The 14,215-nt window shown below is 56.3% G+C and overlaps 1 protein-coding gene across 1 annotated transcript; it reads right to left on the bottom strand.

The window, feature by feature from the left end:
* Window positions 1–543: 543 nt before the first annotated feature.
* On the bottom strand, window positions 544–12,236 carry BCAM (basal cell adhesion molecule (Lutheran blood group)). The gene is made up of 15 exons (XM_053604267.1): window positions 12,106–12,236; window positions 9,071–9,192; window positions 8,280–8,508; window positions 8,126–8,196; window positions 7,675–7,771; window positions 7,407–7,589; window positions 5,768–5,904; window positions 5,308–5,464; window positions 2,968–3,083; window positions 2,717–2,858; window positions 2,395–2,531; window positions 2,091–2,235; window positions 1,861–2,005; window positions 1,087–1,204; window positions 544–993 (listed from the first exon to the last, which is right to left on the bottom strand). Exons 1-15 carry the CDS (start codon window positions 12,185–12,187, stop codon window positions 988–990), a joined length of 1,887 nt encoding a protein of 628 aa, XP_053460242.1. The 5' UTR covers window positions 12,188–12,236; the 3' UTR covers window positions 544–987.
* Between the last annotated feature and the right edge of the window lie 1,979 nt (window positions 12,237–14,215).

The raw sequence follows: 14,215 nt of genomic DNA on the forward strand, positions 1-14,215 counted from the left end.
CTCATCTTGGAGTTTCCCAGCCCATTCCTCCTACTTCCATTCAGCCTTTTCATCCTTCTCTCAAATCCCTTTTTTCTCTGCCCCAGGCCCCTTCGTCTGGGTTGCTCCAGCCACTCTGCTTCCCCAGGGAATCCTGGCTGTGAGGACCATGACCTCCATAGAGGAGGCGGCTCCATCTCTAATTCCATTGGCTCCACAGCTGAGAGAGATTTTCCCCTCCCAGCTTCTTTTCTGTCTGGGGTTCTGGCAAAAGACTGGGAACTTTTACTCAAGGGGAAAGCTCCTCACCCCCAGGCAGGCACTGGTCCTCAGGGGCCAGGTCCAGTGTTTTCTGGACTCCAGCACCTCTTCCCTCCACCCTCAGCAAGCTAAGTCATCCTGTGTGCCTTGGTACACACACACTCTCTCTCTTTCATTTCTTTCTCCATGACATCAGGCCTCTCCCAAGGTCCAGCAAGAGAGTGGACAGGGAGAGGCAGCTGAGAGGGGAGAATCACCTGTACCACCTTGCCCCCCAGAAGCATCACTGGCCACAGGATGGTGTCGATGTGATAGACAGCATTTATTCCAGACTCCAGTGTCCACAGATGATGGGGGGGCAGGGGCAGGACAGGGATGAGGATCCAGTGTCAGACTATGCAGCAGGACATCAGGTGGGGGGACCAGCAAGGGAGGCAGGAGGTAAAAATAGCCCCAGCCAGCCGACCCTCGAAGCCTTGTCCCAGGCCAGGCCCTGGGCTTGGGTCCAGGAGCTATTCTGAGGCCTGGGAGAGTCATACTCCCTGGAGGAAGGCCCCCTCCCACCTTCCCTCCCGGAGGCAGGCTGGCTCTGTGGGTCCCTGCCTGGCCAGCAGAGGAAGGAAGGGAGGGAGGGCCGGAGCAGGGAGTGGGAAGAGGGAAGGCGGGGGTGGGCTGGCGTGTGAGCAGGGCTGTTGATTGATGCTTGCGACTCTGTGTCCAGTGACTGCCTCTAGGAAGTTGTAGCACTCAGCACTGGGGAGAAGACAGAGAGGTCAGCCTGTGCCTGGAGGCTATTCCACCACCCAGCAGGTCTCCTCTTACCAGGGGGTCCAGGCCCTCACCTACCTCATCTCTGAAGACCCCGCTGCCACCCCTGGCTCCTCCAGAGGCCCCTCCCATGAGAAGGCCTGTCTGCTCTGGCTGCTCTGAGCCTGAGTGGCTCAGCTCTGGCTCCCCAGGTGGCCTGGGGGAGGAGGCAGGGTGTTGGGAGTGGTCATGTCTAGGGAAGGAGCTGGGGATGGGGGATGAGGATGTCTTTGTGGTGGGTCGGGATGGACTATGGGGTGGGCGGGGATGGGTTTGGAATTGGGTAGGAGTGGCAATGGCATTGGGGTGAGAGATGGGGGTGGGGACAGGGCTGAAGATGCTGCTGGGGTTGGCTTTGGGACAGGTCTGGACTGGCACTGAGGGTGGCTCTGTGGTTGAGGATGGTTATTGACTGGGTTTGCAGTGAGGACTGGTAGGGTGGGGGGATGTAGGTGAAGTTGGGTGTGGTGACAGTCATGGGCAGGGCCGAGGGTGTGCCAGAGAAAGGCCAAGTAGCTAGAGGTTGGACTTGCAGGAGGAGCTAGCGGAGAGGAAGGGGAGTGGTTAGAGTTGGGGCAGGAGATGGGGATAGTTCGCCTTGAGGTCCAGGTTGGAGATAAAGTTAGCTGGGATGGGTTTGAGGGTAGTTTTGGTCTGGGCTGGGGATTGGAGACAGGCTGGCTTATGAGTTCGCCTTGAGGTCCAGGCTGGAGATAAAGTTAGCTGGGATGGGTTTGAGGGTAGTTTTGGTCTGGGCTGGGGATTGGAGACAGGCTGGCTTATGAGGTCACTCGGAGGTTGCAGGCCACTCACGGAGCCCCCTTCTCTCGGCGCCGGCAGCAGCCCGGTCGTCCCTTACGCCTCATGCAATAGAAGGCAGCGACGACCAGCAGCAGGAGGCCCACGCTGACTGCCACAGCCATTACCGCCACTCCGGCCTGGGGAGTCTGGGGGGCCACTGTGGGGATGGGACACTGGGGGTCAAACAGCTGGGCTGTGTCTGCCCCACACCCAGCTCTCCTCCTACCACCGAGGATACTCACCAGTCCCAAAGTGGAAGACATGCCGGGTGCTCCCGTGGGGGTTGGAGGCCTCACAGGAGATGCCATCCTGGCTCAGGGCACTGGTCACTTTCAAGTTCAGGGAGCTGCTCACCCAGCCCTGCCTCCCGGGCACTGGCTCTGCTGGCTGTGGAGGCTTGGGTCAGGCTGGGCCCCTGAGATCAGGGCTGGGGGTGAGGGCAGAGGTGAAAGACGTCCAGTCCCCCGGAAGTGGGCAATCAGTGATTGGGGGGTCCTCTGAGGGGCTGGGGAGAATGTTGGGCCCTGTGGTGTCAGGGTCCCTTACACTGCTGCCTGGCTGGCTCCAGGTGAGTTTGGGCTCTGGGTAGCCACGGGCAGAGCAGATCAGTGTGGCTTCATCTCCTTCCCTCCAGCTGTTCTCTGCCTTGCGTTCAGTCTCTTCTGCCCTTAACTCTGGTGACCCTGTGAGTGGTGGGGACAGGAGGGAGTGAGAGGCAGGCACACAGGGAAGGGAAAGGAGGGAGAGATAAGGAGAGAGGAGAGAAACAGAAAAGAGAGAAGGCCTGGCCATGGACTCCTTGGGTTTGTCCTGGCCCCCAAACCCCCCGTCTTCATCCAAACCTCCCTGGGCCCCGTTGTCCATGTACCTTGGACCAGCAGCTCGAAGCTCTGGGTGCGGCTGAGGAGGGGCACAGTGGGCATGAAGGCCTCACAGGTATAGGTGCCAGCAGAATCAAAGGTGATGGAGCTGAGTGAGAGCCTGGGGCCGTCCCCCAGAGGCACTGCATCCTGGGGAGGGGAGCCAAAGAGGGGGCCGTGGGAGAGGGCGAGGATAGACAAAAGAGGGAAGGGTATAGGCAGAGGGTGTAAGGGTCAAGAGGGCTCCTTTCCCTCTCACCTTGGTCCAGCGCAGGGCAGGGCTGGGCAGGCCTTGCACAGAGCAGTTCACAGCTGTGCTGCTGCCCAGAGGCAAGGAAAGCTCCTCTGTGGCACTGAGCTCCAGGGGGTCCAGGTCTGGAGGAGGTACAGTCTGTCACCTTTCCCAGCCCCTCACCCACTCGACTGGGGGCTCTCCAGGGCTGTTGGGGGTGCAGATATCAGTGGACAATCATAAGCAGAGAATGCCAAGTGTTCCTCCTTGCTGTCCCCATCTCTGTGAAGTCACTCTCCCATCCAGGTCCTCAAGCCAAAATCTAGGATCTAACTCCAAAATACACGCTCAAGGCAGGGCTTGGGGGCTCACACCTGTAACCAGCACTCTGGAGGCTGAGGCAGGATGATCACATGAGCTCAGGAGTTCCAGACCAGCCTGAGCAAGATTGAGACTCCTGTCTCTAAAAAATGGAAAAATTAGCCTGGCGTTGTGGTGGGCACCTGTAGTCCCAGTTACTTGAGAGGCTGAGGTAAGAGGATCACTTGAACCCAAAAGTTTGAGGTTGCTGTGAGCTATGATGCCACGGCACTCTACCCAGGGCAGCAGAATGAGGCTCTGTGTCAAAACATAAGTAAATAAATAAATACACACCCAAGTCTGCTGCTTTACTCCAGAGCAGACATCTGAGCCCAAGGTTAATGGACAATTTTTAGGGTGTGAGGTGCTCCTTGCCTTCTCCTCTCAGAGATCCTTTCAACAGGTCTTTATCTGCTGTACCCCCACTTCTCTCCATGTCTGACCCCGGGTCTGACTGTCCTGACCACCTCCTCCTGGCTGGTCTGCCCCTCACTCTTGTCCTCTCCAGTCGTCCTCCATTCATGATACACACTCGTGAGCCCTTCTTTCTACTGACAATCCTTCAGTGGCTTTCCAGTACCCTTGGCCCTCTAAGATCCCACCTGGTCTCCTCCCATCCAGCCCACATCTTGAGTCATCTCCCAGCCTCCCTCCTTGCCCACTGAACTCCAGTTACCCTGTTCTTTTGCTTTTTTTCTTGGGTAGACCAAGTTGGTTCCTGCCTCGGGGGAACATGCTTGCTCTGCCTGGAAAGCTCTTCTAGCTCTTTGGGTTTTTGATTCCACTTTTTGGTTTCTTACTCAAATATCCCCTCCTCACAGAGGCCTCCCTGACCCCCTATAGTGGACACCCAGGTCTTCCCTACAGCACTGAAGGATTTATTCCACCAGCTGCTAGGAAGGATGACAGCTGTCAGCCTGCAGCTGTTGGTCCTCTCTGGGAACTGCCTCAGCTGCAGGGAGCCCAAGGTCACGCCCCCTTCCTGGGGCAGCACATATCCAATGACTGGCTACCATAGGGGCATAAAGGCCTGGCTGCCTCGCCTCAACAGGGGACAACTATGAAGGGCCATCCCAGCTTCTGCGTGCCCCGTGGGGCTGACCACTGGTAGGCTGTAGTCCTTCTTCCCCTGCCAAATCTTGCTCCCTTTACCTCCCTATTCCAACAGGTGTGGACTCCAAGGTACTCCCCACAAACTTCCTGCCTGCAGATATCCAGGTCAGATCTGCTCCCCAGGATGCAGACTGCAGCACTCCCCACCTGAAATAATCCTCAATCCTCCCCCTAGGCCCTGACAACTCCTTATCAGTGCTATCCTCTGTAGCTATGCTGTTGCTTCTGAAAGTGTCTTGCTTTGTGTTTACCATCGGTCTCCCCTACTGTAGTGGGAGGGGACTGGCCTGTCTTGTTCACAGATATGCCCCCAATATCTGGTGCAGGGTCTACCCTGAAGGGGTACGTAAGAAATGCTGAGGAGGAACAGGGCTTTGCTCAGGGCTTGGGTGCAAGGACACTGACCTAGGTTCTTAGAAGCCTGGGACCCGAGAGATTGGTTAGAAGTAGATGGTAGAGGAGATGGGGAGTTAAGGTAGGAATCAGGGGAGGAGCCTAGGGAAGGGGGGATGAGGAGACAGCTTTGACTTGGGAGAAGGGTCAGCTGAGGAGGTGAAACTGACTAGGTGGGCCTTGAAGGCTATGGTGAGACACCTGTTTTTTTTCCCCAAGGACACTGGGGAGCCATGGCAGGTTCTGAGTAGGGGAAGGTCAGATTTTTGCTCTGGAAAGACCTCTCTGGCTGTCTTGTATGAGGTACATTGGAGGGGGTGGGGGCAGGGACCAGGAGGGAGAGAACCAGGAGAAACGTCATAGAAATGTAGAGAAAGGGTGGAGGCATAATATTCAGGATGACCCAGCAACTGCAGGCCTGTGGGGTGGGAGTGAGGGCAAGGAGACAGCTGGTGCTAGAGTTCCCACCTGTTTGTCCTCCCCCCATGTCCCACAGCTCACAGGCCACATGCAACTCCAGGATCTGGGAGAGTTGCACGTCCTCAGCAGCATCGAAGTCTTCCACTCTGCAGCCATAGGTCCCGCTCTGGCCTCGATGCACCCCCACCAGGGTGAAGTTTCCCTCAAGATTTGTCTTCAGCACTTCCTCCTGCTTATCCTAAGTGACCAGGGATGAGGAACCAGGTTCAAGAGCCACCCTGGTCCAGTGGGATTAAGGAGAAAGGGTCACCCAAGTAAGGGGGAAGGGTCAAGTAAGAGGGCAAAGGTCACCCAAGTCAGGTACTGTGCTAAGTCAGGACTCTCCCAAATCAAGGGTCAGAGATCCTTTTAATTCATGGGTCACCATGTCAGGTGGCTTGCTAATCCAGGGGCCACCCACCTCCACCTCAGAAGCTGGTGGAGATTAGTGCACACAGAGGTTAGGGGTTGGGTGTCCCAAAGGGACCATAGGGTAGGTCACCTGCAGGCGGAAGAACGTGTACTCTGGGCTGGGACTGCCATCCCCTTGGCACAGTAGCTGGACAGAGTCACCCTCACGCACCCAGCCAGCTGTGGTCGATGGGCTGCCTACCCAGAACTGCACATGCTCTGTGGGATCTAAGGGCAGAGGAGATGAAACCATGATCAGGGGACAGGCAGGGTTGGCTGAAGGCAGAGCCCTGCATCAAAGAGGAGGCTATATATATTTCAAGGCTTAGGTTCATATTTATTTGGAGATGGGATGCCAGAGTTCAGAGGTTGATAAGCTGAGCATACAGGTCAAGAGTTGGTGGTCAGGCTTGGTGCCGGTAGCACAGTGGGTATGGCCCCAGCCACATACACTGAGCCTGGCGGGTTCGAGTCCGGCTGGAGCCAGCTAAACAGTGGTGACAATTGCAACAAAAAATAGCTGGGTGTTGTGGCGAGCACCTGTAGTTTCAGCTACTTGGGAGGCTAAGGCAACAGAATAGCTTGAGCCCAACAGTTTGAGATTGCTGTGGGCTATGGTGCCACGGCAATCTACCAAGGGCGACATAGTGACCGTCTTGGGAAAAAAGAGTTGGTGGTCAGTGTGGATGACAGTGTGGTGGTCAGTGCGAGATTTGGGGCCAGATGTCATATGGAGATCTAATTAAGTGTGAAAGGGTGGGACCCCCCCCTCTATGGGGGGCTGGGCACAGTGACTCATATCTATAATCTTAGCACTCTGGGAGGCTGAGGCAGATGGACCGCTTGAGTTCAGGAGTTTTTTTTTTTTTTTTTTTTTTGTTAGAGACAGAGTCTCACTTTATCGCCCTCGGTAGAGTGCCATGGCATCACACAGCTCACAGCAACCTCCAACTCCTGGGCTGAAGTCCCGAGTAACTGGGACTACAGGCGCCCGCCACAAAACCCAGCTATTTTTTGGTTTGCAGTTCAGCCGGGGCCGGGTTTGAACCTGCCACCCTTGGTATATGGGGCCGGCGCCTTACCGACTGAGCCACAGGCGCCGCCCTGAGTTCAGGAGTTTAAGACCAGCCTGAGAAAGAGAGACCCCATCTCTACTAAAAATAGAAAAACTGAAACAAGAGGGTCACTTAAGCCCAAGTGTTTGAGATTGCTGTGAGCTATGATGACACCATGGCACTCTACACAGGGTGATTGTCTCAAAATAAAAATAAAAATAAAAAGGCAGCACCTGTGGCTCAGTGAGTAGGGCGCCCATCCCATATACTGACGATGGCGGGTTCAAACCCAGCCCTAGCCAAATTGCAACAAAAAAATAGCTGGGCGTTATGGTGGGCGCCTTTAGTCCCAGCTACTCGGGAAACTGAGGCAAGAGAATCGCTTAAGTCCAGGAGTTTGAGGTTGCTGTGAGCTGTGATGCCACAGCACTCTACTGAGGGTGACATAGTAAGACTCTCTTTCAAAAATAAAATAAAATAAAATAAAAATAAAAACTCTATTGGGTTCAGAGTGCTTTGTAGAGGTCAAAAGTCAGGATGGAGCTCAGGCTGCCATTTGAGGTCAGAGGTTGGTGGCCAGCACCAGCTAGAATTTGAGCATGGAGTGGTGGAGGGCCAGAGGAGACGGGTCTGGAGTCCGAGGTCAGGGGGCGTCAAGGGCCAGGGTGGACTCACAGTGCAGGGTGAGGCGGAAGGTGGGGCTGTCCAGGCGGCCATGGTGGCCCTCAGGCAGGCTGTAGTGAGAGGCACAGTGAAACCTGACGTCTCTGTCAGCCTTATGGAGCCGCAGATAGAGGGTGCTGGTGAGAGACTGCAGGCCGGAGGCCTCCCGGACAGTGCGGATTGTCATGTAGCCCTCTGAGGGAGAAGAGGGAGGTGGTCAGTCAGCCCCCTGCTGCCACCTGCCTCAGCCCATGAGTCACTGGGCTCCTGCACTGCTCACCTGGGTTCATCTCCATGGGCACATCCAGGCGCTGCCCATCCCGATACCACGTGATCTGGGGGACTGGGTTCCCATTCCGGCTGTGGCAGGTGGCAATCTGGGGCAGACACAGACATAGCTCTGGGCTCTGAGCCAGAATGGGTCTCTCTTCCTACAGGAGTTCTCCCAACTCCATACTGCCTGGGACCCAGAAGTCCAAAGCTCGGGCAGCCGCCTACTCTTTGGACTAAGGAGACCAGGCTTCTAGCCCCCTCCTCTGGTGGGACCTAGGATTCTGGGCCAACAGCCTCTATTTCCCAAATACAGGAGTTCAGGACCCTTGCCCCTTCCCCCTTATCTCCCCAACTCCAGACCTCTTTGCCCACTCCTCAGTGGGTTAAGACCCAGGTGTCCAGGCCCCCTATACTCTCCTCCCCTTGATCCCTGGAATCAAGGTTCATCCCTGAGGTACCTGCTGGGCAGAGTCTTCCATCACCGACAGTGTCCCTCCATTGGGGGAGACCTCAGTGGCCTCTGGCTTTGCTATGGGAAGATGTTCATGTCAGGAGCCCTCTCCCTGGACCCTCATCTGTTCACCCCCTCCCAGGGTGTCCGTGGAAACTCACCAAACACACTGAGCTTCGCAGTGGCCTCTGCGGTACCTGCAGCCCCAGCCCTCACCACACATATATAGTCTCGCTCATCACCCACTTGGGCGTCGGCCAGCACCAGGCGCCCCCGGGAGTCCAGCCGATATGGGGGGCTGCGGCTCCGGGAGTCGTGCACTGTGCCCTGGAGCGCAGCGCCCTGCAGCTCAGCTGAGGCCAGGAGGCTGCGGCCCCTGGAGCGGTCAGTCTGTGGGTGGGTGGGCAGGCTCTCAGCTCGGGCTGCCGCCACGCACAGCCTCTCCGCCCCTCTCCACCGCCCCTTGTCTTTGCTGCTCCAGGGGGCTGCTTCTTTTCCTCTTGTTATCACTCTCTGGTCCTTCTGTCCCTCTCCACCCTTCCTGTTCTTTATCTGTTCTTCATGTTTCTCTCTCCTTCTCCCTTTCTCCATCTCATGCTGTTCCCATCTTTCCTCCTCCCTGTTTCTGCCACTCTCTCCCACCTGTCTCTCACTTTCTCTCCTCTTTAGTTTTGTCCCCCCATCTCTTGCTTTCTGGGTGTCTATCTCAAATTGATCTTTCTTATAAGGGCCAGCAGTCTGAAGGAGGACTTCATGCTAGACTCAGTCAAACTCAGACACCTGGGACCTTGGAGAGCCCCTACCCTCGCTGAGCCTCAATTAATTACTCCATCTGTACGATGGTGGTACAACTCGGAGGGTCTCTTATGGTCCTCCCGGCTCTGATGAGTGCAGCCCTGCTGTGCTATGATCCCTGCCCCTTGCCCTCCCCACCCCCAATCCCAGCACTCACAATAAACCATTCTAGCACATAATGGTCATGGGCTCCCATGGGGGTGCAGTCCAGGGTGACGAGCTCTCCTCGCATCACCTCCACCAGGGGGGGCACAGACACCTGCAGCTCAGCCTGAGCACCTGTGGGAGAGCAGTGGCACTAACTCTCACCACACCAATAGAAAGAGCCCTCCAGGCTGGGCAAGGCGGCTCACACCTAGAATCCCAGTACTTTGGGAGGCCAAGGTGGGAAGATTGCTTGAGGCCAAGGAGTTTCAGACTACCTTAGGCAACAGAGCAAGACCCCGACTCTACAAAACATTTAAAAATTAAAAAAAAAAAAATAGGCTTGGCACCTATAGCTCAGTGGTTACAGCCCCAGCCACATACACAGGGGCTGGTGGGTTCGAACATGGCCCAGGCCTGCTAAACAACAATGACAACTACAACAACAAAAAATAGCCAGGCATTGTGGTGGGCGACTGTAGTCCCAGCTACTTGGGAGGCTAAAGCAAGAGAATCACTTAAGCCCAAGAGTTTGAGGCTGCTGTGACCTGTGACCTGTGACACCATAGCACTCTACCGAGGGTGGCAGTGAGACTCTGCCTCAAAAAAGAAAAGAAAAAACCCAGTTGAGATGGCAGATATGTGTATCTCAGTTACTAGAGAAGCTGAGATAGGAGGATCACTTCAGCCCAGGAGTGCAAGGCTGCAGTGAGCTATGATCATACCTCTGTGACAGAGACTCTCTAAGAAAAAAAAGAGGCCGGGCACTTTAGGAGGCTGAGGTGGGAGGACTGCTTCAGCTTAGGAGTTCAAGACCAGCCTGAGCAAGAGCAAGACCCCCATCTCTACAAAAAATACAAAATTAGGGCAGCGCCTGTGGCTCAAGGAGTAGGGCGCCAGCCCCATATGCCAGAGGTGGCGGGTTCAAACCCAGCCCTGGCCAAAAATCACAAAAAAAAAAAAATAAATAAATACAAAATTAGCTGGGTGTGGTGGTGCACAGCTGCAGTCCCAGTTACTTGGGAGGCTGAGGCATGAGGATTGCTTGAGGTCAGGAGTTTGAGGTTACTGTGAACTATGATGATGCCACTGCACTCTAGCCTGGGCAAAAGAGCAAGACCCACGCTCAGTGGTTAGGGCGCCAGCCACATACACCAGGGCTGGCAGGTTTGAACTGGGCCCAGACCTGCTAAAACAACAATGACAGCAACAACAAAATAGCCAGGCATTGTGGTGGGTGCATGTAGTCCCAGCTACTTGGGAGGCTGAGGCAAGAGAATGGCTTAAGCCTAAGAATTTGTGGTTGCTGTGAGCTGTGATGCCACAGCACTCTCCTGAGGGCAACATAATGTGACTCTGTCTCAAAGAAAGAAAGAATCCTCTAGACAGGGTCCCTCCTGTCCCAGGACCCAGAAGTCCAGGCCCCTCCTCCCTCAGATCCAGCTCCTCCCTCCATCTCTCATTTCTGCGTCTCTGAGCCTCAGACTCCATAGGCATTTCTCCCCATTGCTCCCTTCACTTGCAGAGCTCAGGGCTTTTCTCCTGGGCTGCATGGGCCCTGGTAGCCTCTGTTCACTGCTCTTGGGGTTAGCAAATTCCCCTCAAGGGCAGGAGTAGGCCTAGCTCATCCTTTTGTCTCCAGCACCCTGGGCAGGGCCTGTCAAAGTGATGTGGGATACCTCTGTGTGTGTCTCTTTCTCCTGAAGTCTCTGTCTCTCAGTCCCTCTCTGCCTTTCTCAGCTCCTGGATCTCCTCTGCTCTCTCCTGAATGGGGGGGGAGGGGGGCTGGGTGTGGGCTGCAGCGAGCCTGGTGCTCAGGCAGGATGAGTTTGTGGGGGGTGTGAGGGGGGACAGGGCTGGGCAGGTTTCAGGAATGTGGGAGGGGCAGGCTGGCTGAGACCTGCCCGGCCTGGCGCCAGAGCCCCCTGCCCGCCCCTCAGCTCCCCTGTCTCTTGGATAGAACAATTAAGGGGGTAAGTGGGTCACCTCACAACAGGATAAAGTTGAGGCCCAGGATCCTGTGATGAGAGAGAAGGGGGCTGAGGGCCTGGGCTCCTGGCAGATAGAGCTATTCTTGTCTGGAAACTACCATGCTCTTTCACCCTCTGGGCTGGCATCCTGGCATCAGCTCTCAGTTCTTAGAACCTCCCTTCCCTTCTCTGCCCAGCCTGGCCCAGCCCTGCCCCTGGGGACCCACATTTACCATGCTTGTGCCAGGGGCCTGGGTTCCCAGGCATCCACCTCTGGCCCCAGCCTGTCCCAGAGGATGGGATATGGGGGCCAGGCTGGTGCCTTGGGCTAGATCTGCAGTGCAGATCACAAGGGTAGGAAAAGAGATTTCCTCTCCCCCACTCTCTCATCTCTCTGTCCCTCTCTCCCCAACCCCTCAGGGCCTCTTCCCCTCCCACTACCACGCAGGTGTGTGAATTTATCTGGGGCCTCAGGAAGGGGGCACTGTCACTTGGAAACACTTTGTTCCACTGTCACTGCCCAGGACTGGTTCCAGCCCTTTCCTCAGGGAGATGGGTTCTTTATACAGTCTGGATTCTGAATTTAGGTTGGGGAAACTTTCAAATGTGTATGAATCACTGGTTTCCAGATGTAGGGTTCTAGCTTCTTTAAGGGGCTCCTGGCGGGGCAAAACTTGAGAACTGTTGGGGGAGGATCCTTAGAGTTACTGGTGTTCTACATGGGGGGAGCCTCTCAAGCCACTGGAAGCCTGGACTCCTGGGTCTGAGGGAAGAGGAGCTGAGGTCCAGATTCTGGGGTCTGAGGAAGCAGGGATGTGGGGACCCAGATTCCAGGGTCCGGACTGGGAAGGGGGCTGACTTCTCAGCTCATCTGCTGCGGTAGTATCCCCCATCTGGCTCTCCTGTCTGACTGTCTACAGGTCTCTCATTAGGAGGAGTACCTTCCAGCGCTCCCGTATTCCTCCTCCCTGGGGTCCCCAGATTTTACTTCTTGGGGTCGGCGAAAGCCCCATCTCTTTGCTTTCCAGGGTTTCCCAAGGGGTGCCCCCGTCCCATCCTGTTCTCAGCCCGAGCATACCTGGGTGCGGAGCCAGCAGAAAAGCAAGCAACAGCAGCCGCGGGGCGCTGTGCGCCCCAGATGGGGCGTCCGGGGGCTCCATGTTTGTCGCACGGCTGCGACTAAGCCCGGACTGCAGCTCTGAGCGAGAGGCCCCACCCCCGCGGCCCCGCCCCACCCCGCCCCGCCCTCGCGGCCCCCCTCATCTCCCTAAGCCTGGGCGCGGGGCCAGGACCTCCCACTGCCCGGAGCCGACCTCCCAGCGCACTGCCAGGAGCGGGGCTCCCTCCGCCCCCAAGCCCAGGGCTGTCCTGGTTTGGGCTGACCAGCGCCTGCGGCGGGGTCCTGACCAACCAGTCTAGCCAGTGTCCTCAGCTGGGATCCCAGCGGGCAACCCCCTCACCCTGACCAGCGGCCTTGGGAACTCGTTCCCGCTATGGCCAGCAGCCTGGACTTGCCTAGTATATTTTACCCACTAACCCCGGTACAACCAGTGGCTTGCGTGGGCGTCTCCCGGTGTAACTAATGGTCCTAAGCATTACCAGCGGTTTGCACTGGCCTTTCCCGCCACAACCAGTGACCCACAGCAGCTTCTCCCAGTATGCCTGATGATGCCTTCCCCCGTAGCCAGAGTTCTGGGCTGTTCTCCTCTTTTGACCAGTAGCCTGGAACCGACCAGTTCAATCTCATTATCTCTAATGGTCTTCAAATTCCGGTTCCACCTAGGCCTCTGTGATGAAGAGGCGGGTGCGGGGAAATTCTCTCCCTCGCTGCCCTTGGAAGGCCCTCCCACTCTTCCCCCTATCCGGGGAATCCCTGGAATGCCACCTCCCTTCCTCCTTCCTGCTCCCCCCTTCATTCCCTCCCAGTTTTGGGGGGGAGGGGAGGAGAATCAGGCTGGCAGGAGCAGGTGAGTGGGGGCGGGGAAGAGGCCAGGGCACCTGGAGTCCAAGCAGGAGCAGCCCAGCCACCGGTGGGAAGGGAGGGCCACAGGTCAGACTGCAGTGACTCCTCACAAACCAGGCCAGACTGGGACAAATCCCCACAGCTGGCTGTGGTGTTGTGGGAAAGGAGATGCTACTGGTTACCTGGGAGAAGCTAGTCCAGGACACTGGTTAGAATGGGGGTTCTCTGGTCATGTTGGGAGAGGTTCCTCAGCCTGTGGATGGGCGTGTCCCTGGAGCGTGGGCTCTGCTGGTCAAACTAGTCAGGGCTAATTTATCCACTGGTCATGCAAGAGGGCGACCGTTGCACTGGGAAAGGGGACCTTTTAGTGTTAGCTGCACCATCCCTTCCTCTCTGCCTTCTGGCTGAGTCAAGTTCCTCCTCTGAGCTCCTGCCTTCCCTGGGCTCAGTCCCCAATCCTGCACACTCTGGAGGGTCCCTGTCTGTGAATGAGTCTGTCTCCTTTACTGGATTGTGAGCCTATGAAAGCAGAGCCAGGGATGTCTTGGTCACTGTGGTGTCCCAGAACTGCCCAGCACAAGACCAGACACAATGCAGGTGCTTAGGAAAGGTTTGCAAAGCTCAAACTCAGGGGGCACAGCTCTTATGCAGACTTCACCCAGACTGGATCCTTGCAAGACACACAATAAACTCACTGGCTGGGCCTGGTGGGTCACACCTATAATCCTAGCACTCTGGGAGGCTGAGGCAGGTGGATCATCTGTGCTCAGGAGTTTGAGACCAGCCTGAGCAAGAGTGAGCCACTGTCTCTACTAAAAATAGAACTAGCTGGATGTTGTGCTGGGTGCCAGTAGTCTCAGCTACTCTGGAACTTGGGAGGGTAAGGCAAGAAGATCTCTTGAGCCCAGGAGTCTGAGGCTGCTGTGAGCTATGATTCCATAGCACTCTACCCAGGGTGACAGAGTGAGACTCTGTCTCAAAAAACAAAACACCTGGGCAGCGCCTGTGGCTCAAAGGGGTAGGGCGCTGGCCCCATATGCTGGAGGTGGTGGGTTCAAACCCAGCCCCAGCCAGAAACTGCAAAAAACAAAACAAACAAACAAACAAAAAAACACCCCCTCTCCCCCCGCCCAAGCAATAAACTCACTCATGGACACTGCACTTGCACTCTAAGACAATCCTAAGTGTTCCCGGGACAAACTCATACATTGAGACCCCAGGCACT

The sequence above is a fragment of the Nycticebus coucang genome, chromosome 10, assembly GCF_027406575.1.
Source record: "Nycticebus coucang isolate mNycCou1 chromosome 10, mNycCou1.pri, whole genome shotgun sequence".
Classification (NCBI taxonomy): domain Eukaryota; kingdom Metazoa; phylum Chordata; class Mammalia; order Primates; family Lorisidae; genus Nycticebus; species Nycticebus coucang.

Coding starts and splice junctions, on each gene's coding strand:
- BCAM (XM_053604267.1), bottom strand. CDS start 12,187: ATGGAGCCCCCGGACGCCCCATCTGGGGCGCACAGCGCCCCGCGGCTG. Junction 7,772..8,125: donor TGGAAGACTCTGCCCAGCAG/GTACCTCAGGGA, acceptor TGTCTGCCCCAG/ATTGCCACCTGCCACAGCCG. Junction 2,532..2,716: donor CTTCGAGCTGCTGGTCCAAG/GTACATGGACAA, acceptor CACCACTCACAG/GGTCACCAGAGTTAAGGGCA.